The sequence below is a fragment of the Podarcis liolepis genome (genome assembly GCF_965112155.1).
Source record: "Podarcis liolepis genome assembly, chromosome: 4".
NCBI lineage: Eukaryota > Metazoa > Chordata > Lepidosauria > Squamata > Lacertidae > Podarcis > Podarcis liolepis.
Window position 1 is genome coordinate 79,169,397 of NC_139558.1, and position 25,843 is coordinate 79,195,239.

At 44.3% G+C, this 25,843-nt stretch overlaps 1 protein-coding gene across 2 annotated transcripts in view; it reads left to right on the plus strand.

The window, feature by feature from the left end:
* STARD13 (StAR related lipid transfer domain containing 13) overlaps nucleotides 1–25,843 on the plus strand; it is a 242,495-nt gene that overhangs the window by 46,204 nt on the left and 170,448 nt on the right. For both annotated transcript variants that reach the window (XM_083498861.1, XM_083498862.1), the window contains exon 3: nucleotides 22,048–22,081. In XM_083498861.1, coding sequence (XP_083354987.1) covers nucleotides 22,048–22,081 — 34 coding nt within the window. The remainder of the gene's footprint in view (nucleotides 1–22,047; nucleotides 22,082–25,843) is intronic.

A 25,843-nucleotide genomic window follows, 5' to 3' on the forward strand; every position in this document is an offset into this window, starting at 1 on the left:
TCTCCTTTCCCACCTTTAGCACACCTTTGATTCCCTTGTTGGCCAAAGGCTCTACCACAGACATGTCCAAAGCCCATTTCAAGGGCCTAATCTGGCCCCTTCGGCAGTTTATGGGGTAAAATCCTCAAAAAACCCCTCAACAACTTCAACCCTAAAAAAAAAAAGCTCAACAATTTCAATCCTAAAAAAAGCGCAACAACTTTGGTTGGCCCTCACGGCCCTTCACTTCAAATCTGGCCCTCCTTGAAAAAAGTTTGGGCATCACTGCTTTATAATATATAGGCCTTGTGCCCTCTTGTTTTTCAGCAAATCCAGTGAGCTTTCGGGAATGCAAGCCACAGGTCCACTGTAACTGGAAGGAGAATCTATCCCGCCCCCCACCAATAACTTATTGTTGATTTTAAAGGATTTAGGGTTCTGAAGGGTGGTAAGCACAAATTCAGCTAGAATTCACTCATTTCTGCAGCCAAAAATCACCATTGTTTATGCATCACTTTTGGAATGTTAAGAGCTCTTCACTAAGGTTATCTCAGGAATCCTTACATCAACCCTGTATGCAGGTTACTATTTTTACCTTCATATTGCAGTTGTGGGCTTAGGCCAAAGACAGTGGTTTGCCATCTATCAAGTTTACAGAAGTGGAAATATTTTCATTTATTTGTTTAGGGGGAAAGGTACAAAACATTCACAGATACAAAAGAAAACCTAACAATAGAACAGAAAAGGAAGAAGAAATCCCCAACAGACTACCTTACATTTATACCTACAATATGAAACAAAGAAACTATAATTAATTAAATCAGATCCATAAATATATTTGCCTTTGTTCCTGAAAGCCTTGAGTGGGTCCCATTTTTGCTCAGATTGATGGATTCTTTGTTGTCTTTGTCTTACCCACAGCGTCCAAATTATACTTGGTTACCAATTCCCATAATTTGATAAACTGCTGTTTTGAGCAAGGGATTTTTTTTTCCTTTTTCAAAATTTATCATTTAGCATCCTGGCTGCCGATATCATATAAATGAGTAGTGACAGGATTTAAACCAAAGGCGTTCATACCTCAGGTTTTTAGCCATTTTTCTGCACTGACTCCATATTCTTTACATAGTGGCAGTGGGGAGGGGGGAGATAGGAGTATGCTGTTGAAGGCAGCAATCCACAATTCACAAAAATCGACAATAAAATCTGGGGGGGGGGTAATAAGGGGAAGTAGGCTATACTCAGATCTCAAGAATTATGTGTTTCAGTATGGTTTAAATTGTCACGTCTACGTACAGAATAATTCTGCTTACACTGGAATTTTATTTTTAACTTGGTGGCAATAAAGAGAGGTGCTCAATGTACTTTGAGAGAGGAATGATTTAGCACTTCTTCGCATGGCCCTTAAGGGAAAGAGATCATAACAGAGCAATAACAAAGAAGTTTACTGGCAGGTAAAAGGAAAGAAGACAGCTGCCTGAGAGGATTTACAGTAAAGGCCCTATTTATTTAAAGTAGGTGGCATTTTCTTTGACTCTGTGAGCGGGATCAGCATAAGGATTTCACTTGCAATGCCACTTATAAATAGTGCAATAAACACTTCCCAGAGCCTCATTTTATCAGGGAAATTCCAAATCCATACACTAACTGAGCCTTACAAGTTGCTATGTGAGCTTTGTAAATATTTTATGTCAGTTTTAGGCTCAAGGGCAAATATCTCTTTTGCTCTGCACTTGTGAAGAACTGTATGCTGAAAAACATTGGCTATAAAATATAAGAACATCTTTCATATTCACCTGCAATCCTTTGTGGACTAGTGCTAATTATTTTAATAAATCTGACAGCCTCACCCGTACATTGTGAGCACATTGGTCCATACTTCCCGGACCTAAATTTTCTTCTGATTTTTGCAAAAGGTTCCCTCAAAGCAGCCACCCATTCTGCCCCAAGTTCAAAAAGTAGCTTAGGAGCCCTAGGTCAGTTCTTAGGCTCAATTAAACTTCAATTAGCCAGCCTTCATCTCTGAGTTATGACAAGTATGTGTTGTGCATGCATCCAGGCATAGATTCCACTTTGAATTATTATTAATATTAATATCATTATTGCTACTATTACTATTTACTACTTAAATTTACACTTATACTTACTGTTTTTAACACTTGATTGGGAGCCACCCAGAGTGGCTGGGGAAACTCAGCCAGATGGGCGGGGTATAAATAATAAATTATTATTATTATTATTATTATTATTATTATTATTATTATTATTACATGGCAAAATGGCTTTTAAACAGTTTACAAGTATAAAATCAATCATAAAGTTCATACAGAGTTAAAACATAATGAAACAATTCCATCAAAACTTTAAAACATTCATAATGTAAAAATGCAATAAAACAAGCTCGTTAAAACAATTAGATCAATGAAACAATTAAAACAATTAGATCACAGGTGCAAGTTCAAGGCAAACAGGTGTGTCTTCAAGAGCTGGAGGAATGCCAAAACTGATGGGACCTTTCATATTTCAGCCAGGAGGGTATTCCAAAACACTGGTGCCACATAGATACAGGGCATGGCGCCATTAGCAGCTGCCATCTTTCTCTAAGCGACTGTACTCCGTAAGGTCTTTAATTCCACACTTGGGAGGGATGCCAGCTAGGCCATTAAAAACCACAGTGCTTCATGCGCTGCTTTTGCCCTGGCACAGTCCCCAGATGTGTTCACCAGAAACACAGTGCTGATTCTCTGACCTGGCTGTTGCCTCTCCCAGTATCAAATGAGCTTTCATGCTGAGAGGGATATTTAGCAGGCCAAATTCAGAGTGAGTGGTGCTGGGCCACTTCCTAGCTAGTGCAGAAAGAGGCAACTGGATATCAACACAGCTCTGGTATATTCCAGAGCTTAGGGTGAGGAAACAAGCTGGGAGAAGGCTCGAATGTGGAGTGTAGGAAAAATCCAGTCAAATGCAGTCGAACACTGAGTCTACCTAGTGGCAGTGAAGGTAGCAAAGCTTTGCTGACTGTTGGATCCTCACTGTGCTGTCTGGCAAAGCTTTTCTCAGTAGTGTGGAGCCTCCTAGAGTCTGGCCCAAAGCAGCTAGTAGAATGGACAGCATACCCTCCAAGCATCCCAATTTTCTAGGGACAGACTCGTGAAAGCCATCCCAGCTTCTGATTTAATCCCAGAATGTCTCTATTTCCCCCTCCAGTGCCACTGCTTCCAAACTTGGGGAGGATGATGGACTGGCACTCAGTGGCGTAGCGTGGGTTCTCAGCACCCGGGGCAAGGCAAGTAATTTGCGCCCCCTAACCCGTGGATTTTAGCACTCGAGTCTCTTCTGCGCCCCCCCCCCACCAGGTGCAGCAGGCCCCCCTGCACCCCCCACGCTACACCACTGCTCCCACCACAAGTCTTCAGGACAGCCATCCGAAGGCTGGCGGCAGGAGGAGGTCTCTCCGCCCCACCGCCAGCCTTCGGAGGAGGTCCGAGGACAGTGGGGTTCCTGCTTCCTCGAGGAGGGCCGGCCAAACGCGCCCCCCCAAATGTTGCGCCCGGTGCGGCCGGCACCCCTGGCACCCCCCACACTACGCCCCTGCTGGCACTTGTCCTGAGTGGTGGTGGTGGCAAGGAAGCATCTTGCTGCCTCTCCATGAGAGCCAGTGTGGTGTAGTGGTTAAGAGCAGTGGACTCGTAATCTGGGGAACCGGGTTCACTTCCCACTCCTCCACAGGCAGCTGCTGGGTGACCTTGGGTTAGTCACGCTTCTTTGAAGTCTCTCAGCCTTACTCACCTCACAGAGTAATCTGTGTTTGTTGTGGGGGAAGAAGGGAAAGGAGATTGTAAGACCAGTCTGCATAGGACTTAAGCAAGCCACTTTTGATAACAGACATTTGCACCAGGGTGCTCTGTACAAACTTAGAAACACACCAAATAGGTTGGCTGGAAAACATATCATGCCAACATTTTCAACTTGTGTTTAGCCAAGTATCCTAATGACATAAAAGTCACTTTTTAAGAAACAAAAACAAAGCAGGTTCATAGTTGCTTTAATCGGAGGCTTGGGTACCGTTGTCTGTAGCCTGAACTGAAGATGCATGATATCATTACTAATTCAAATTGAAAACACAGCTGGGCTGGGGAGCCAAAGGAAGTATGGTTCGGAAGTGGAGCATTTGTGTGAGTCATGACATGTAAATGTGCGTGGCAAGTCATTCCTGATAATGTCCAGCCAAACCACAGTGTTGATGTTGGAAGATCTGGCGTGGGAACTACAAGTATAATCCTGACTCCCCCCCCCCCCCCGTCCCACAACTTCTTGGCATTTTATTTGTATTTACTTTTACAGTAACTTAGTTTTCTCAGATGCTCTCTCTTTTCATTTCCTCTGACTTTATTTATTTAACTCTTGTTATTAGAACAAAGGACCCTAAGGACGTTCGTGTTCTATATAGAAGCTGAAACAGTATTTTCCACATAGCATCTCCTGTTTTCTGCATGAAAGGAAAAATTCAGTTTTTCGCCAGGAAGACTTAGGTTCTTCTTGATGATCTCAGACATCTTGTGTTGACCCTTTTCCATCTTGGCAATTAAATGCATGTGACTTTATTCTTACTAGTTGTCTTTGTGGCATCAGTTGTAGAATTGGTCCTCCTCCTCCTCCTCAGCAATCACTTGTAGCCAAGTAAGATTGTCTTCCATGAATATGGTCCTAACAGTGTGTCTGTAAGTGACTGTCTATGACACCTGCCAAAGTTCTCTATTCCTCACAACTGTTTTGTTTAAAAGGCGTTTTTGGCTTTTGGGGGGAGGCTGTTTGAGAGTGGGTTGCTAGTTTGGGTTTTTTACTGTGCTTTCAGGCAGGGGAGGAGGTCTGCAGATTGCCAGTTTTTCTTCTGCAATATTACAATATTTTGAGTACATACAACAGTTTCTTGAAAAGTGCTCAGAAGCTTGGAACCTCAGCCTTAATAGAGAAAGCATTTTTTAATTTTGGTAAGTTTGGTTGTTCTTTTCCATCAACTTTAGTAAAACCTCAATTTATTTTTAAAGAACTATCTTCTAATCCTATATCAACCAGGTGATGTGGTTTTTTAAAAAATATATTAACTAACATGCAAAAAAAAATAATATTGAAAAGTAAACACACTTTTTAGGGTGGAATTCAGCTAATAAGATCATTCCATTGGGCAAGCAATCTTCATTTTCCTCCCCCATTTTCTGTTTTGGACTTTTCCAGACCCTCCAGAGCAGATTTGCAGGAGAAGGGGGAAAGCACAGTTATGCTTTTGGGAACCGGATAGTTGAATCTGGCCTTTAGTGTTGCACAGTGCTAAAGGGTTTCATCCAGGGATTTTGACAACTGGCACAGCTGTTTTTCATTCCTGGCCTCTCCATATGGCCTGTTTATTAAGCATTCTTCCTGATTTGTTTGTACAAAGCTTGCATGGAGCTTGTATTTGATGTCTTCTGGTTATTTAGCTTTCATTCAGATTTGTTTGTGCAGATGCTGCACAACTTCCTGTCAATCAAATGCATGTTGCGTTATACTTAGGGCTGCCTCTGAAGATGGTTCAGAAACTTCAGCTGGTGCAGAATTCAGTGGCCAGGTTGCTCACTGGGGCAAGACAGTTTGAGTATATTACACAGATCCTGGCCCAACTGCACTGACTACCCATTAGTTTCTGGGTTCAATTCCAAATGCAGTTTTTGACATATAAAGCCTTAAACGGCTCAGGACCACAGTACCTCAAGGACCACCTCTCCCCATAGAAACTGACTTGGACTCTGCAGTAATCATTTGAGGCCCTTCTTTGTGTGCCTCCTACACATGAGGTCCAGAGCATGGGTGCCAACTTGAATAAATGGTGGGGGGGGGGAGGTAAGCAGCGTCCCACATAATCACAAGATATTGTCAGAATAAAGGAATGCTTAGGAAAAAACCACCAGGACTTCTGCCAGAAGTCACTACTGTTGATACTAGCAGTTATCAAGTGACACAAGGAAGCCAATACAGATTGCATATACACAACTTTTTGATTTGAAATCAGTGTAGACTGAGTACCCATTTTTTCTACATACAGTGGTGCCTCGCAAGACGAAATCAATTCGTTCCGTGAATTTTTTCGTCTAGCGAATTTTTCGTCTTGCGAAGCACGGTTTCCCATAGGAATGCATTGAAAATCAATTAATGCGTTCCTATGGTCAAAAAAAGTCCAAACAAAGCCAAATTTGGTACAACAAGAGTTTATTAAGTGCTCTTTAAAGTCACACATACTGTAAAGAGCATTTCAAAATTCAAACCCAGAATTTTTTTAAAAAAACAGCAGAGTGGCCCAATGGTCACAGAAAATCATAAAAATGCAGAAAAAACACACAAGCTTCCAGATTCTTGCAAACCCCTTCCCAACACCAAGTCCTTGAATTCCAAACACCCCAACCCAAAATCCAAAAGCCCCCCAAAAAAGTTTTAAAAGCTTAACTTACCAAATGGCTGCAGAAGAAGTTTTGGAAAAGCTTCAAAAATCACCAAAGTCTTTAAAAACCTCAAAAAAGGCTACTATGTACACTGCGTTCTATGAGTTGCTCCTCGAAGTCAAGTCGCAACTGTATTAACGGTGTTAAGAAAAAGGAAACAAACTTGCAAGATGTTTTCGTCTTGCGAAGCAAGCCCATAGGGAAATTCATCTTGCGAAGCAGCTCAAAACGGAAAACCCTTTCATCTAGCGAGTTTTCCATCTTGCGAGGCATTCGTCTTGTGGGGCACCACTGTAGTCCACACAATCTGTACCTTGCAATAAATTGGAGAGAGATTTATATGGGGGGTGGGTAGAGGAAGATCTATAGAGAACATGAATTGCATGCAAAAGTATCTAGGAGCTCAAGAGAAGGTAAAGGTCTTCCCCATTACCTACTACCTGTTTCTTATTTTTTTACTGGAGATGCAAAGGATTAAACCTTGGACTTTCTGCATGCAAAGTGTGCATTATCCTCTCTGGGCTCTCCCCATAGCTGTCAACTTTTCCCTTTTCTTGCAAGGAATCCTATTCGGAATAAGGGAATTTCCCTTTAAAAAAGGGAAACGTTGACAGCTATGGCTCTCCCCTAGGTTCAACACCTTACTTTACTCCCTCAATTAGGCCCAGAACTGGTAATGGCTTTGATTGACCACCCAAAAAGACAGCCTCAGTGCATCTTTAGAAGATGACCAACTACCATTTGCCCCAAACAATTGGAACAGCAAGTTTTTCTTTCAGAGAGAATTTTTAGAAGGAGGACATAAATTATGATAGGCACATGCAAAACATACCGTTATACAAGTATTTAGGGATGCCACACTCTTGTTGAAAGCAAAACTAGCCATAGAACTGCTAGAAGTGTTTATCACTGGGGCATGGGTACTGAAAGGAAACCAAAAGAAAATGTTAATAAGGTTATTTAAAAGCATTAGTAGCAGTGGCGTAGCGTGGGGGTGCCAGGGGTGCCGGCTGCACTGGGCGCAACATCTGGGGGGGCACGAGTCCAGAGGGCCCAGCCCCGTCGTGCCCCCGGCCCGCCCCTATTGTCAGAGCGGCCGGCCAGCCTCTGCCTGCTCCTACCTTGCCCACCCGAGGACTGCGGCAGCGCCCGCCCCCGTGGCCACCTACCCCCGCCTCGCCCATTGGCTTGCCTCCCTCGGCCCCACCTCTCTCCGATGGCCGTGGGGGTGTCCTGCTTGGCGCCGTCGCCTTTTTTCAGGAGGTAGGGAGGCTGGACGGGGAGGTGGGGTCGGAAGCGGGCAGAGAAGGAGGGGAGCTCGTAGCCAAAAGGGCTGCACCGGCCGGCAAAGGGCCGGGGAAAGTTTGGAGAGGAGAAACGCACCGTCATGATTTCCCGGTGGAAGCGGCAGGATTAGGGATGGCGAAGCGTAATTACGCACGAATTTTGCTGGGTGAGAGCTTTGGGGATCGATCGGCGGAAATGGGAATCAATTGGAATATGAGAAAGAGAGAGAGAGAGGGACCATCATTCATAGGCATAGATTTGTAGGGTTAGGGGGCGCAAATCCACGGATTAGGGGGCGCAAATTACTTGCCTTGCTCCAGGTTAGGGGGCGCAAATTACTTGCCTTGCCCCGGGTGCTGACAACCCATGTTACGCCGCTGATTAGTAGTGAGACAGTGCCTGCCTTCAGACTTAAAATCTCTATAAAAAAATAACACACATGGAAAAATGAATGAGGAGAAAAGAGGCAAACTTGGGCATAAAGTTCTTAAAGTTGCGCTGCCTTTTGCAGCTTGCAAACCGTTTCCTGAAAATGAACGAGTGGTTTTGGCTCAGCCTTGCAATGTCTTCCTTTGACATTCCCCGGAGAACAACAAATGTAGAACATAATGCAGATGGCGCTGTTGCGTGTTGGAGATGGTCAGAAGCACAGCAGTGCAAGGTTGCCTCTCGCATGTATAACTGTCGGGTGTCTTCCAAACTCCAGCTCGGCTCAAGCCACTTGTCTTAATCAAAACGACAAACCAGAGGGCAGCGCCTTGTACTGCAGCCAAGGTCATAATCTAGAGAAGCTGTCAAGAGAAATCGGGAATTGAAATGAAGCGAAGTGAAGAGTGAGCAGTTGAGTGCAGCAGAAGGACAGGAACGTGCAAGAGAACATAGCAGGCTGTGTCATTATTTCTAGATACAGTGGTACCTCTGGTTACGTACAGTGGTGCCCTGCAAGACAAATGCCTCGCAAGACGGAAAACCCGCTAGACGAAAGGGTTTTTCGTTTTGGAGGTGCTTCGCAAAACGAATTTCCTATGGGCTTGCTTCGCAAGACGACAATGCCTTGCGAGTTCCTGCGGGTCTTTTTCCCTTCCCCCCCTTTTTCTAAGCTGCTAAGCCGCTTATCAGCTGATCCGATCAGCAGATAAGCCGCTAATAGCGCTAATCCGCTAATCCTTCAATGGGCTTGCTTCGCAATACGAAAAAACCGCTAGACAAAGAGAATCACAGAACGGATTCTTTTCGTCTTGCGAGGCACCACTGTACTTAATTCGTTCCGGAGGTCCATTCTTAACCTGAAACTGTTTTTAACCTGAGGTACCACTTTAGCTAATGGGGCCTCCCTCTGCCACCAAACAATTTCAGTTCTCATCCTGAAGCAGAGTTCTTAACCTGAGGTACTATTTCTGGGTTAGCGAAGTCTGTAACCTGAAGCGTATGTAACCCGAGGTACCACTGTACGCACATAAACACATTATGGCTGTGCTGTAAAAATAAAGAAAAAAGTGCAAACCGGTTCCCCAAATAATATCCTGCCGTTTAAAGATCTCCTTGCTATTCATTTCTTTTAAAAGATGTATTTCACTGGACATAGTGTATCTCCACTGCTCCAGTACCACTACTAACATTTGCATCTTTGTTTAAAGGAGCAGCTGACCTTTTATTCCCGCACCACCAATGCTCCCTTCCCTTCTTTATGTGTATCATCTGGCTACCAAAGTACAGTAGCATAGAAATTCTAGCCTCTGAACTGGTTGTTGGGAGTAAAGCAACAACGCTTGCAATAAGTTGCCTGAACCAGTTAGGGGCAATAGACAGAAATAGACAGGAAAGCGCTTTATTCTTCCCTGCTGGTTCCTTCTTAAGAAACTACCTTTGTTGGATTGGGTTCCCCACCCCCCCCAAACACAAGTTTTGCTTCCATCCTCCTCCTCTTCCAGTCAGTGAGTGTTAGATATTCCTTTTGTTAACCTCGTGACTCCATGATGGCCGCATGTCAGCTTGTACTCAGAACAGTTTTTGTTTTAAGTAATAAAGTTGCTTTATTGTCTCAACCAGCAGTTGTACCAGACTATTTATTTCTGAATTTGGCTGCTACACACAAACACATAAACCCGTTGTTAGCAGGAAGTAACTCTGAAAATCAGGGGTGAGGAGCTTGTGGCTGCCATCAGACCCAGCCAGCGCAGGCAAATGATAAGGTGTCAGTTCAGTTGGTTAGAACATGGTGCTGATAATGCCAAGGTCACAGGTTTGGTCCCTGTAAAGCTGCATATTTCTGCATTGCAGGGAGGTCTGATTAGATAATCCATGGGGTCTCTTCCAACTCTATGACTCTATGATCAGGGAGTTGTAGTCCAGCAATATCTGGAGGGCCACAAGTATCCCATGGGTGCTGAAAACATATCTGTCTTCAGCTTGCTAGGAACAATCATTTTAAAAAGGTAAAGGACCCCTGACAATTAAGTCCAGTCACAAACGACTTTGGGGTTGCGGCGCTCATCTCACTTTACTGGCCAAGGGAGCAGACGTTTGTCCGCAGTTTTTCCAGGTCATGTGGCCAGCATGACTAAGCCGCTTCTGGCGAAACCAGAGCAGCGCATTGAAACACCAATTTATCTACTTTCACTTTGACGTGTTTTCAAACTGCTAGGTTGGCAGGAGCAGGGACTGAGCAACGGGAGCTCACCCCATTGTGGGGATTCGAACTGCCGACCTTCTGATCGGCAAGCCCAAGAGGCTCAGTGGTTTAGCCCACAGCGCCACCTGTACCCCAGAACAATCATTGGAAAATTCTTAATCTCAGGGTCGCAGGTTTTAGCCCCACATTGAGCAAAATATTCCTGCATTGCTGGGGGTTGGACTAGATGACCCTTGTTGTCCCTTCCAGCTCTAAAATTCTATGACTTCAAAACTATGGACAAGCTTTTTCCCTGAAGAGGCAAGCTGCCAAGGAGGCTGTGGTAGACGTTCAGCATCCTTTCTTTCCTGGAAAAATGGAGGTAACAAGATGTTGAATACGATGGACTCCATGCACCCATGGGGTTGCATTTATTTTCAGGAAGATCCCCCCCCCCCTGTGCCTTTAGTGCTGTCTGTATTGCAGAAATGTAGTAAGTGAGGAGCATTTCCTGGTGAACAGACAAGGAAAATCGTCACCTGCTTAATTTCTTCAAGCCAGGAAGTTCTTTAAAACACAAGAGCTCTCCTTGGCAGCCGTATCCATTGCAGACAGTCATGTACTGCTCAACATGTCATTTGTTCTGCAGAAAGCTGCAATGCAAAAATGTGTAGCATCACTGCACTGTACCTCTGCAGCTGTTTTCAGTGCTGTGATACAGGATGCTCTTGACAGGCGTCTTCATATGGTACTGAGATTATGAGACTAAAGTGTAAGGCTCTCCATTGTTCATTTGGCACTGATTGAGACTAAAGTGTACGGCTCTCTGCTGTTCCTCCACCTTTAAGTGGGAATGTGCTGTCAGAAAGAGACAAAAGGCTGGTTTGCAAAAGGGATCCTAAAGGTGTTTGCACATCATTCCTGCTCTCTGGTTTGCTCAGGTGGAGTGAGGTGGGTGGGGGAATAATCCTGGCTGCTCTCCTCTTTGACTCATAATCAGCCAGTTCATCTGCTGGTCCTTGACTATATTTAACCATTGATTTGGCCACTTATTAGCATATCTATTATTCATCTTCATCTGACCTCTTTGTAAATGTTTTATAAAAGGGCATTTTAATAGTTCCTGCATCCCAAGGTTAGCCCTCTTTCTAAATGCCTTGAAATGGGATGGATGTAGGGAAAATTATTTTTCTACAGGTTATACCAGTAGTTCTCCTGATTCTTATGTTGGAAGGGACCGCAAATGTCATCTAGTCCAGCCTCCTGCAATGCAGGAATCCAAGCTAAAGTAGCAGTTTGTCCCTTTGGGAAAGAAAAGAGCACTGGTCCTCTCTCAGGATTTGATGTGGGGTAGCAGGTCCTCTGCCTTAGAAGAGTGACTCGTTGCCCCCTGCCCTTAAACACGGCCTGTATACTTGTAAATAAATGACTGCCAGTCATTGCAGACAAAACTGCTAGATGGACCAATACTGACTTGGTATAAGGCAGCTCCCTATGTGTTATTTCTGGAGAGTCTGTTATTGTATTTTATGCCAGGAAAAGCACTCATAGACAGGTATGTTGTCTCATTTCTTTACATGTCTCTCCTTACACACTAGCTACATCGTGACACCTTTGCCCTGTAAAAAGCAAGCCAGAGTACTGTTGGATAGCATCCAGGAACTTGATGACAACTTTAGCAGACTGAAATTGCTAAGGCCAATACTAACGGTTTGTTGTGTTAACACGTGAACACCTGATTTACTTTCCATGTCTTAAAAAAGAAACAATAGGCTTTATTCATCCATTTTTTGGAAGGAATAATGTAATGATCCGCCATATGCCCTATTTTTCTTAAATTTTTGTGTGTGTGTTCTGTTTTTGCTTGTGTATAATATGTTTGATTTGCAGGGTGCATGTGTGTGATAAGGAAATTACAGTATAACATCTGCACAAGTTTTCAGTTACAGATGTTATCAAGTGATCCAAAGGCACATCTAATTATCCAGGGACTCTTCTTCTTAATGTTATAGATGTATCTCATGACTCTGAAGCCTAGCGTCAAAATCAAAATATCTTGGGATACATTATCATATGAGCAATATGTAGTTAATGGGAAAAGCAAGAATATCAGTGGCGGGGGGGACGGGACACACTAAAATGCAAACAGCTCAGCTACCCTTCCTTGCCTGCTTCCAACTAGAATGGAGCACCCAACTGGAACTGATGAGATATAATCAGATTCACAAACACCATTGAATACTCAAAAAAAGTTTTCTAAGACAGAGACTGCTGTGAGTGCTGATGACTGCGCAACACGGTAGTCCTAGAACAGCCTTTTTGCTTCGTAGCACCCGTTCTTAACTTTGCGGGTATGTCAGAGAGGCATGGAAGGCTCTGTTTGCCCTACAAGTCCTCTATCCCTCTCCAAAAAGAATTTTGTGTCATGAGGACTTGCACTCCTGTTTACTCTGCATCCCGTGCTCTCCAAGCCCTGGTTTGGGAAGCCATGTACGCACAAAGTTAGCCATAATCCATATCTATCCTGTCATTTCTTATTAAATAGTGCATTTTGACACATTTTCCCCCAAACCAGCCTCTATCCAGATTTAGAAAAAGAACGACCAAGCTGCATCTTAAGCTGGTAGATGGCTATGCAGCCAAAGTCATGCAAGTGTTCTCATTTTACAGATCAGATTGTGATTCAGTGCTGGAAGAAACGCTATGACCCCAAAGCCAGAGGAAAGACTAGGAACCTTATCTTTCAGATTCTCCATATATGTAAACCAGGGGTGGGGACTGGTTTAATTAGACCTGGCAGGGGGTCCAATTAGACCTGTCAGACTGTTGCCCACAAAATACACCCACCTGTCATATATGATGTCAGGTGGGGGCAGATAGGGACATGGCTATGAAAGAACAACCAGACACCAACCACCACTGATTTCCTATGCACTGCAAACAGCCATTAAGTCTGATAGGTGCTTCTTTATTTGACCATGCATCAAAAGAGTGTGACAACGATGGTCATATAGCGCTACCTGGTACACATCTGTGCAAAGAGAGGGACTTGTATACAAGCCAATATTTCAAATCTACAGCAATAAGCCTGCCTCATGGTGTGCATTGTACCTAGCAACATATAAAGCAAAAAATAAAAAAATTGAGATGCTGAATCATTTGTTTGCAAAGTGCTCTAAATTTGCTTTACAAACATCATCATTCTAAACTGCGCCAGATCCATTTAAATAAAATGAATGGTTCATGTTTTTAATTCACATAAGACATACTTGGGGTGGGGGGTGGGGTGGGAATCTAATGTTCCCTCGGAAATTGTTTTTAAATTGCCTCCAACACTTTTCAAACGCAGCAAGGATTGCCAAAATGAACTGGTACCTTTTGCTCCTGGGAGAAGCAACTGAGCGAGTGAATGATTTTTATAGCACTCTGCAATGCAGACAAACATAGCTTTAGAACTTCTATAGCAAAGCTGAACGACCTTCTGTGCTTTTCATCAGTGTTTCTATTCTAGGCAGGCACTGCACAGGCCATCTCAATTGTTTTGTGGGATTATATACGTTTTAAGTGATTGAAGTGGTGCATTTGAAAGCAGACTAAAGACTTCCTGAATCTCTTTTGTTGTTGTTGTTTAGTCGTTTAGTCGTGTCCAGCTCTTCGTGACCCCATGGACCAGAGCACGCCAGGCACTTCTGTCTTCCACTGCCTCCCGCAGTTTGGTCAGACTCATGTTTGTAGCTTTGAAGACACTATCCAACCATCTCGTCCTCTGTCGTCCCCTTCTCCTTGTGGCCTCCATCTTTCCCAACATCAGGGTCTTTTCCAGGGAGTCTTCCTTCTCATGACGTGGCCAAAGTATTGGAGCCTCAGCTTCACAATCTGTCCTTCCAGTGAGCACTCAGGGCTGATTTCCTTAAGAATGGATAGGTTTGATCTTCTTGCAGTCCATGGGACTCTCAAGAGTCTCCTCCAGCACCATAATTCAAAAGCATCAATTCTTCAGCGATCAGCCTTCTTTATGGTCCAGCTCTCACTTCCATACATCACTACTGGGAAAACCATAGCTAGGTGGTGTCTCTACTTTTTAAGATGCTGTCTAGGTTTGTCATTGCTTTCCCCCCCAAGAAGCAGGCGTCTCTTAATTTCGTGGCTGCTGTCACCATCTGCAGTGATCATGGAGCCCAAGAAAGTAAAATCTCTCACTGCCTCCATTTTCCCCCCTTCTATTTGCCAGGAGGTGATGGGACCAGTGGCCATGATCTTCGTTTTTTTGATGTTGAGCTTCAGACCATATTTTGCGCTCTCCTCTTTCACCCTCAATAAAAGGTTCTTTAATTCCTCCTCACTTTCTGCCATCAAGGTTGTGTCATCTGCATATCTGAGGTTGTTGATATTTCTTCCAGCAATCTTAATTCCAGTTTGGGATTCATCCAGCCCAGCCTTTCGCATGATGAATTCTGCATATAAGTTAAATAAGCAGGGAGACAAAATACAGCCTTGTCGTACTCCTTTCCCAATTTTGAACCAATCAGTTGTTCCATATCCAGTTCTAACTGTAGCTACTTGTCCCACATAGAGATTTCTCAGGAGACAGATGAGGTGATCAGGCACTCCCATTTCTTTAAGAACTTGCCATAGTTTGCTGTGGTCGACACAGTCAAAGGCTTTTGCATAGTCAATGAAGCAGAAGTAGATGTCTTTCTGGAACTCTCTAGCTTTCTCCATAATCCAGCGCATGTTTGCAATTTGGTCTCTGGTTCCTCTGCCCCTTCGAAATCCAGCTTGCACTTCTGGGAGTTCTTGGTCCACATACTGCTTGAGCCTTCCTTGTAGAATTTTAAGCATAACCTTGCTAGCATGTGAAATGAGTGCAATTGTGTGGTAGTTGGAGCATTCTTTAGCACTGCCCTTCTTTGGGATTGGGATGTAGACTGATCTTCTCCAATCCTCTGGCCACTGCTGATTTTTCCAAACTTGCTGGCATATTGAGTGTAGCACCTTAACAGCATCATCTTTTAAAATTTTAAATAGTTCAGCTGGAATACCATCACTTCCACTGGCCTTGTTATTTGCAGTGCTTTCTAAGGCCCATTTGACTTCACTCTCCAGGATGTCTGGCTCAAGGTCAGCAACCCCACTACCTGGGGTGTACGAGACATTCATATCTTTCTGGTATAATTCCTCTGTGTATTCTTGCCACCTCTTCTTGATGTCTTCTGCTTCTGTTAGGTCCTTACCACTTTTGTCCTTTATTATGGTAATCTTTGAACGAAATGTTCCTTTCATATCTCCAATTTTCTTGAACAGATCTCTGGTTCTTCCCATTCTGTTGTTTTCCTCTATTTCTTTGCATTGCTCGTTTAAGAAGGCCTTCTTATCTCTCCTTGCTATTTTTTGGAAACCTGCATTCAATTTCCTGTATCTTTCTCTATCTCCCTCGCATTTTGCTTGCCTTCTCTCCTCTGCTATTTGTAAGGCCTCACTGGACAGCCACTTTGCTTTCTTGCATTTCCTTTTCATTGGGATAGTTTTCGTTGCTGCCTCCTGTATAATGTTGCGAGCCTCCATCCATAGTTCTTCAGGCACTCTGTCCAGCAAATCTAAATCCTTAAACCTGTTCCTCACTTCCACTGTGTATTCATAAGGGATTTGATTTAGATTGTATCTTACCGGTCCAGTGGTTTTTCCTACTTTCTTCAGTTTAAGCTTGAATTTTGCTATAAGAAACTGATGATCTGAGCCACAGTCAGCTCCAGGTCTTGTTTTTGCTGACTGTATTGAGCTTCTCCATCTTTGGCTGCAGAGAATATAATCAATCTGATTTCGATGCTGCCCATCTGGTGATGTCCATGTGTAGAGTCGTCTCTTGTGTTGTTGGAAAAGCGTGTTTGTGATGACCAGCTTGTTCTCTTGACAGAACTCTATTAGCCTTTGCCCTGCTTCATTTTGATCTCCAAGGCCAAACTTGCCAGTTGTTCCTTTTATCTCTTGATTCCCTACTTTAGCATTCCAATCCCCTATAATGAGAAGAACATCCTTCTTTGGTGTCACTTCTATAAGGTGTTGTAAGTCTTCATAGAATTGGTCAATTTCAGTTTCTTCAGCACCAGTAGTTGGTGCATAAACTTGGATTACTGTGATGTTAAAAGGTCTGCCTTGGATTCGTATCGAGATCATTCTATCATTTTTGAGATTGCATCCCAGTACTGCTTTCGCCACTCTTTTGTTGACTGTGAGGGCCACTCCATTTCTTTTGCGGGTTTCTTGCCCACATAGTAGATATGATGGTCATCCGAACTGAATTCACCCATTCCCATCCATTTTAGTTCACTGATGCCCAGGATGTCAATATTTATTCTTGCCATCTCATTTTTGACCACATCCAATTTACCCAGGTTCATGGTTCTTACATTCCAGGTTCCTATGCAATATCTTTCTTTACAGCATTGGACTTTCCTTTCACTTCCATGCATATCCGTAACTGAGCGTCCTTTCGGCTTTGGCCCAGCCGCTTCATCAGCTCTGGATCTACTTGTACTTGTCCTCCGCTCTTCCCCAGTAGCACGTTGGACGCCTTCCGACCTGAGGGGCTCATCTTCCAGCGTCATAACTTTTATATGCCTGTTGTCTTCGTCCATGGAGTTTTCTTGGCAGGGATACTGGAGTGGCTTGCCGGTTCCTCCTCCAGGTGGATCACGTTTGGTCAAAACTCTCCACTATGACCTGTTCATCTTGGGTGCCCTGCTCGGCAGAGTTCATAGCTTCTCTGAGTTCTTCGAGCCCCTTCGCCACGGCAGGGCAGTGATCCATGAAGGGGAATGGGTATCCCTCTTTGGGTATCCCTTTTTTGCAAGGTTGATATTCCTAGGGATGGCAGCTATTGCAAACAAGATAACCAAGAAGAAAGCAAGGAGGAACTTGTGTAGTGATTTTGCATCTTATTGAGTTTAACCAAAATGTGAGGCAAATATCTTCAGTCATTGCTACTTTATCTGCTAATACATCCAGATGGTAACAGATCTATCTGGCCAGGCATTCTTAATTGTCAGATACACCTCCTGTATTAAACCTCGTGTTTTCCTGATTTAAATTGTGTCCCAAAACTGCTGTTAGCCACGGGGAAGCCTATGAGTTCCAGGGGTTTCCACCCTTTTGGGGCCTGTGTGAATATCTGGAATTTTATATTTCTGATTACCGTATTTTTCACCCTATAGGACGCACTTTTCCCCCTCCAAAAATGAAGGGGAAATCTGGGTGCATCCTATGGGGCGAATGCAGGCTTTTGCTGAAGCTTGGAGAGCGAGAGGGGTCGGTGCGCACCGACCCCTCTCGCTCTCCAGGCTTCAGGAAGACATCCGCAGCCTAGGCAGCCCTGTGGGAGGTCCCGCAGGGCTGTCTAGGCTGCAGATAGCAGCCTGCCACCCAGCGCGAGGGGCGCCCTGAAGCGGAGCGCCCCCTGCACCCGGCAGACATCTGCAGCATGGGGAGCCTTGCAGGAGATCCCCACAAAGCTCCCCACGCTGCGGATAGCAGCCTGCCACCCAGCGCGAGGGGCGCCCTGAAGCAGAGCGCCCCCTGCGCCCGGCAGACATCTGCAGCGTGGGGAGCCTTGCAGGAGATCCCCACAAAGCTCCCCACGCTGCGGATAGCAGCCTGCCGCCCAGAGCGAGGGGCGCCCTGAAGCAGAGCGCCCCCTGCGCCCGGCAGACATCCGCAGCGTGGGGAGCCTTGCAGGAGATCCCCACAAAGCTCCCCACGCTGCGGATAGCAGCCTGCCGCCCCGCGCGAGGGGCGCCCTGAAGCAGAGCGCCCCCGCGCCGGGCAGACATCCGCAGCGTGGGGAGCCTTGCAGGAGATCCCCACAAAGCTCCCCACCCTGCGGATAGCAGCCTGCTGCCCCGCGTGAGGGGCGCCCTGAAGCAGAGCGCCCCCTGCGCCCGGCAGACATCCGCAGCGTGTGGAGCCTTGCAGGAGTTCCCCGCAAGGCTCCCCACGCTGCGGATAGCAGCCTGCCGCCCAGCGCGAGGGGCGCCCTGAAGCAGAGTGCCCCCTGCACCCGGCAGACATCCGCAGCGTGGGGAGCCTTGCAGGAGTTCCCCGCAGGGCTCCCCACACTGCGGATACAGCCTGCCGCCCAGCGCGAGGGGCGCCCTGAAGCAGAGCACCCCCTGCGCCCAGCAGACATCCGCAGCGTGGGGACCCTTGCAGGAGTTCCCCGCAGGGCTCCCCACACTGCGGATACAGCCTGCCGCCCAGCGCGAGGGGCGCCCTGAAGCAGAGCGCCCCCTGCGCCCGGCAGACATCCGCAGCATGGGGAGCCTTGCAGGAGTTCCCCGCAAAGCTCCCCACGCTGCGGATAGCAGTCTGCCGCCCAGCGCGAGGGGCGCCCTGAAGCAGAGCGCCCCTCGCGCCGGGCAGACATGGGCCAGCCCCACAAGCTCGGGGGACAGCAGGGAGGTGCAGTTCCGCCATCTCGCTGTTCCTCGACCTGGTTTGGTTTCCCCGACCTGCTTTTGGGGGGGAAATAAAGGGGGGGGGAAATTCCTTTATTTCCCCCCCAAAAAAACTAGGTGCGTCCTATGGGACGAAAAATACGGTATATATAATTATATATTTTGATTATATGCTGATATATATCATTATATATTTTGTGGTTTCATATTTTGATTTTGTTCTGTGAACCACCCTGAGACCTCCAGTTATAGGGTGGTATATAAAATAATAATAATAATAATAATAATAATAATAATAGTAATAGTAATAGTAATAGTAATAGTAATAGTAATAATAGTAATATTGAAAGAATGCCATGGCCCCATCTCCTCATTACACACCCATGAGAGATATCAAGAAAGCACACACACTTTGTTTTTCTATGAGGTTTGGGTAAAAGTGGAATCTAGCAGAATTACAACAGATCCTCTGGAATTTGCATGATTATACATTCTAAAACTTCTGTCAAATAAAAGCTTATATTAGTAGACTGCACAGAGGTGGGCGGAATCATAGGTGCTCTACTTGACAGCACCACAAAAACGTCAATTGGAAGCGCACCTGGTAATGATTTTTACGTGGGATGACAACCAAACCATCAACAAATCGCACAACTCATCTGTGGGCATCTGGAAAGCTCTGAATCTGTGATTTTTACAGTTCTGTGATTTGAAGTTGGCAGGAGAGGACCCATTTTAAATGATGCAATTTCAAGAGGTTCAGTTTTATGGGATTCAGCTTACATGCATGCCTTGTATATCACCTTCTCTCCCTCCGAATCCTGTGGCACCCTACTTTCTCCCTCTGGCTGCTCCATCAGTCTCCCAGGTCACTTCCATCTCGGCCTAACTCAATCACTTTCCCAATCACTGCTCAGGAGTCTTGAAAAGAGAAAAGTGCTCTTCCAGCTTTCTCCTTTGGCTCTATGTACTTAGAGGCTTTGTGGGCACCAGCAGAATTCAAGGGCACCACTGATCTCATGGGCACCAGGTTGGCAACCAGAGATTTGGTACTCAGACTTTGGCAAACCTAGGAAATAAGAGTATTGGCTTGAGACAATTTTATACAAAGCTAAGAGAAACAACTGTTATTTTCTTATTCAGGTAAATCAGGAGTAACTCAGCTGTGGTCAGAGCTTCCAAATCTCAGCAAGAAAGAAAACGGAATTAAGAATTTTAAAATTTGCTTGGCTGCTGCTTATTTTTTTAACTGCCATAAGCAAATTAGACAGTGAAACCCTATACACATTTATTTGAAAGTAAGACCTTTTGGACTCAGTGAGAATTGCTTCTGAGTAAATAAACATATATATGGATGTGGATGGCGCTGTGGTCTAAACCACAGAGCTTAGGGCTTGCCGATCAGAAGGTCGGCGGTTTGAATGCCCTTGATGGGGTGAGCTCCCGTTGCTCGGTCCCTGCTCCTGTCCACCTAGCAGTTTGAAAGCACGTCAAAGTGCAAATAGATAAATAGGTACCGCTCTGGCGGGAAGATAGACGGCGTTTCCGTGCACTGCTCTGGTTCACCAGAAGCGGTTTAGTCATGCTGTCCACATGACCTGGAAGCTGTATGTCGGCTCCCTCGGCCAATAAAGCGAGATGTGCGCTGCAACCCCAGAGTCGTCCGCAACTGAACCTAATGGTCAGGGGTTCCTTTACCTTTAAATAAACATATTATTGCAATATAATAATATATTTACTGCTGTTGGTACTCTTAGTACTGTTTTGAGGCGTCCTGTAAAAGCACTAAATCTAAATTCTTGTGTGTGCCATTATTAGTCATATTTGCAGATGCTGTCAGGTTTCCCCCCACACAATTGGGGTCATGCTCATTCATAGTTTCTATGGCTCAGGCTGATGCTTTCCATTCAGCTTAGATAAATTGCTGTCCTAGTGTTCCACGAGTGCCATTTCCTATAAGACATTATTTCTATAAATTACTTTTCATCTGTCAGGTTTTGTGTTCCCATTTGGAATTGGTCAAGAGACATAACTGTATTTTTTGTTGGTACAATTTCACAAAAAGAACCAGAAATCGTAGGAGGCAGCGCTGGATGACGGGGGCTGACACACACTCAAAGAGAACTAAGACAACTGTGGCACATATTTATGTAATTTCAAAACTGCTTGTTCTGCGTCAATATTTCCATGGAAATTTTAAAATCACAAGCCTTATTATGACAAAATAAAACCCCCACAGTTTACCGATGGAACTATCAGGGCTTTTTATCAGCCAGAACTCAACGAAACTCAGTTCCGGCATCTCTCAGGTAGACGCCATTGCCATTCTAAGAGAACAAGGGAGGTGTTCATGGTGAGTTCTGGCCCCCTCTTTTTCTAGAAAAATACCACTGGGCACTATGGAAGTTGAAGGTGATCAGATCACTCTGTTAGCCACATCACTCAAACATTGTAGAGCAGACCATAAAAACGAGTGTGTGCCTAATGTGCAGTAAATCATTCAGAGAAGACATCTTGATTTAAAATAAAAAATCAGAGCCCCTAATACTTGAGAAGACAACTTGATTTAAAATAAAAAATAAAAAATCTGAGCCCCTAATACTTGAGAAATGTTTCACATTCCTAGGCACCAGATATTATAGGTGCCAGCCCCGTGAAGGGACAAAAAGGTTAGTGTTCTCAGGCGCTAGCCTCAAATGTTTTGAGTGCTCAGGGATTTACCTACATAAGGAGACATTGAGAACGCTGTGTTATTGGAAGAACTAACATCACCAAATTCCACACACATGAGCTCTAGCCATTTCACCTGTACACTTGTATATACAGTCTGCCTCACAATATTCAACTGTATTGTCCCTCAGCATTTTAAAGTTGGCTCTTTTTTTATCTGACACACTGTCTTTGTTTCGGTGTTTTAACATTATATTAGTGTTTTAATACTGTTCGTGGTGTAAGCCACCTTAGGGATCTCAGCACCCAGAAGGAAAAAAGGGACATAAGTATTTCAAATGAGTAAATATCTGTTTACAACTATAGGTCGAGCCTTTAATTAAAACCATATTTGGCAGCCATCTGTGAGTTCACAAAAAAATCATTATCGGTACCTTTTGTTTTGCAGCATTAGAGTTGGTCAGACAACGATGGTGATATCTCAGAATTTAATATCCTCTTTTACTTTGGGTGCCTCTGCTATTTCGAAAGGAAACAAAATGTTTTGCCAACTAAGAAACGTAATTCTTTCTTGCAGATGCTGTCTCAGGAGTTGAACAGAGAAAAAGCAGGTAGGTCACTCGTTGTTATTATATTTAGTTCACATGTCACACTAAACTATAGTCAGTTGTTTGTTGTGAATGCAGAGCTTGCTCCCACTTTGCTCTTCCCCCTGCACAAAGAGGAGGAACAAACCACAATCCCTGGTTTAGCATCACATCTGATGTAACACTAAACAAGGGATTGTTGCTCCCAAACACGACAGGAAAGGAGCAAAATGGGAGCCGTCATGGTAATTATTATTATTATTATTATTATTATTATTATTATTATTATTATTATTATTTATTTGTACCCCACACTTCTGGCTGGGCCTCCCCAGCCACGCTGGGCAGCTTCCAACAAAGATTAAAAATACATTAAAATGTCACACATTAAAAGCTTCCCTAAACAGGGCTGCCTTCAGGTGTCTTCTAAATCTCAGGTAGTTGTTTATCTCTTTGACATCTGATGGGAGGGCGTTCCACAGGGCGGGCGCCACTACCGAGAATGCCCTCTCCTGGTTCCCTGTAGCTTTGCTTCTTGCAGTGAGGGAACCTCAGTGTCCAGGCAGAATGATGGGGGTGGTAACTCATGATGAACCATTCTACTGCTCATGAATTATTTCCATGTACTTTTTAGGAGGGAATATAGGAGTGCATGGTAAAAGAGTGGGTACCAGGCATTTTGAAGTGGCTTGCCATCTGTGCATGGGTGCAACTGCTGCAGTTCTGGACAGGCTTGTTCTGGTTTATATTTTATATTTTATTCATTACCAAACACCCCCCCCCCATTTCTCTCAACCGAGGGTTGGGGAGCTTTTAATGCCTACTTCGAAACAGTACAAGCCCCCTGAATTCATTTTTGGCTCAGATTAAAAATCTGAGATGGAGAAGATGCATGTTGGCAAATACAGGATGTCTCAAAAACATCACCATGAGAAGATAAGAAGGCATATTGTCAGGGACTGGCAGGGCTCTGAGGAGTGTGTGGTGGAGGCAGGGATGTTCAAGACTGATCCAGCGGAAGGAATCAGTGATTTGTGGGGTTTTGTTCCTCCCACGAGGCAGGAGCCAGGGCTGGAAAGGGAGGTGTCCCAGAAGGTGGAGACAAAGAAGTAGACAGTTCCTGGGAGAATCAGGCCAGTAGAATCCCCTCCAGCCCTTTTCCCGCTGTCTCCCAGGATCAGGAAGGACTTGAAGAGGCAGGCACAATGGCACCTTCCATGTGGGTGAAGTCACAGGTTTGCTTGTGTGTGCCCTTCAGACACGGGAACTTACGTTTGGGTGGAAGCATGGTTACACTGTTGCTCCAACCGTCCAGCTCAGAGCGCAAGCCTGGGAAGGGAATGGCAGCTGCTTAGTTGCCAGAAGTGTGTTTGTGTGTTTGGTGCACCTTAGAAGCTACTGTAAGCTTGTGCTTTGTCAATAATGAATTAAACTACTGGCCATTGGTCCTCCTTGAGCTGGGTGTGCTCAGGACACATTTTTAGGAATGGTGAATTTTGCTGCAAATTTCATACCTAATCTTTATGCTCACCCAGTCAGCCTATAAGCCTTACTGGAAAACTGTGAATGTTTTTGCACTGATTATTATTTTTTTGAAAGCTGAAGCAGTTACCGTAATCAAAGCAGGTCATGTACTAAACAACTGTGTTTGGAACATAACATAAACCAGATTGTCAATGGATAACTCCAAAAAGAGAATGGGAGCAGTGATATTTGGAGAAGTACAATGGTTCTTGGAAACCAATGGCATATGCTTGAAGACTCCCTCATAAAAAGAGCGTTGATGTGCACAGACAGAAAAGGAAGCTCTGGCCTTGGTCAGTGGCTGTAAAATGCTCAGTCTGTCCATCTGTAGAAGGCCAGTAGAAGGCAGAAACTGAGCACAGGGCCCTAGCAACATATTGTTCAGCAAGTGCTGGTACCTGTCTCTCCCAGGATTCAGACATGATTTTCTTTTTCCAGCCTCTGCTGCAAGACTTGAACTATTGAATATTAGACAAGAAAATGTTCTGGTAGTAGCGGGCACGTTATCCAGGGCATTTAACAGTACTGACAGATAAAATAAAGATGAGGAGTTTACCACAATTCTTGTCACAAAAGCAAAGCTGCTGTCAGTGTGTCAGAAGAAAATGTGCAAAGAATTTGCAGTTGTCACATCATGGTGCAGCAAGCAACAAAATATCACCACAGACTGTGGAGAGGTCATTACATACCTGCCCTGTGTTTTCAATTTTAAAAGGCGCAGGTCCATAGCTTGAGGGTTGTCCTGGATCTGTTACTGTTGCTTGAGGCACAGGTCACTTCAGTGGAACATTGTGCCTCCGACCAGCTTTGACTAATGGCTCAGTCACTTCTCTACCTATAGACAGAGGTAACTTGGGTTCAGCAGTCTGCGCTCTAGTAACCTCTAGGTTATATTTCTGCAATGTGGGGTTGCTTTTGAATACGATTCAGAAAGTGCATCTGGTGCAGAATGCAGTAGCCAGATTGCTGGCAGGAATTAGGCAGTTCTGACCAAATGGCACCCATTCTGGCACAGTTACCCTGGTTGCCATTATGTTTCTGAGCCCAGTTCGGAGTGATGGTTTTAACCTTTAAATCCTTATATGGCTCAGGACCCCCAATGCCTGACTGACCATCTCTCCCTCCAAGGTCAGTGGGTATGGCTTGGAAAAGATTAGGATGCATATAAGACAGTACAGAAATAAGCAAGCAAGCAAGCAAGCAAGCAAGCAAATAAACCTCACACACAGTCACGAGAATTGCAGTTTTTGAAGCCTAATGGTGCATGCATGGTGCTTGGAACAGTTTCTGTGTTAAACATAAAAACCCCTTAAAAGTAAAGCTAATATTCTAAAAATAATGCTAAGTCAAGTTTAAAAGAACAGCTGACTTTTAACCATACAAGTGGATTTTGCCTGGGTAACTAGCTTGAACCAGCTAGCTTAAACCCTGTGGTTTTGCATAGCTCAAATTGTCATGCGCCAGCACGCCTTTTGTTCAAAAATTATATTATTCACCTATTTGAAGAACAACTATAACTAAGGTATCAGCAGATGAGGATACCCCTTTTATTTATTTTTTTGCAGCCAGTGTCAAGAGCTGGTGTGTGTAAATGCTGACAAAGATGCTGATTTAGCACGTTGGATAGCTCAGACCTGGAAAACGGAGGTCTTAATTGGCAGTTCTCTTGTTGAGCCACTTTTACTGTCATGTCAACAAAATGCTATTGTTGTTAATCAAAAAACATAGTTTTCTCCGTAATTGTCCCAACTGTTATTTTTGTGCACATTACGTTTTATCTACTATATGTTATGAGTCTATCTTTTGAATGCCAGTTTGGTACTTGCAGAGGGGAAAATATGCTTATATTATTCTGATATTATGCTTATATTATGCTTATGTTATTCTGAACAACTCTAAATGAGTTGTTTGGATTTAGTCATGAACTATTTTCTCTGGTTGTTTCTTGAATTATCTACACCATTTGCAGGGTTGGCTTTTGTGATTTGCTCTCTTGGATTTTTATTTTTTTTAAGTAATGCATCTATTACTTTTTTGTAACTTGGTTTTCATACTGAATAGATCTTGGATACTCTGATGGATGACTTTTATGCTTCTTCTGCTTGATCTTTCCATGCCTTTTTTTTTTTTTGTAAAGTTTCCTATTATTATTTTATGTTATAATGTATCTAAAACAGAGAAAACAATTATAACAGCAGACAAAAAAAGATGAAAAACAAAATTATAAAATAAGCATGTGGAATGAGTAGTTGCACATGAGTT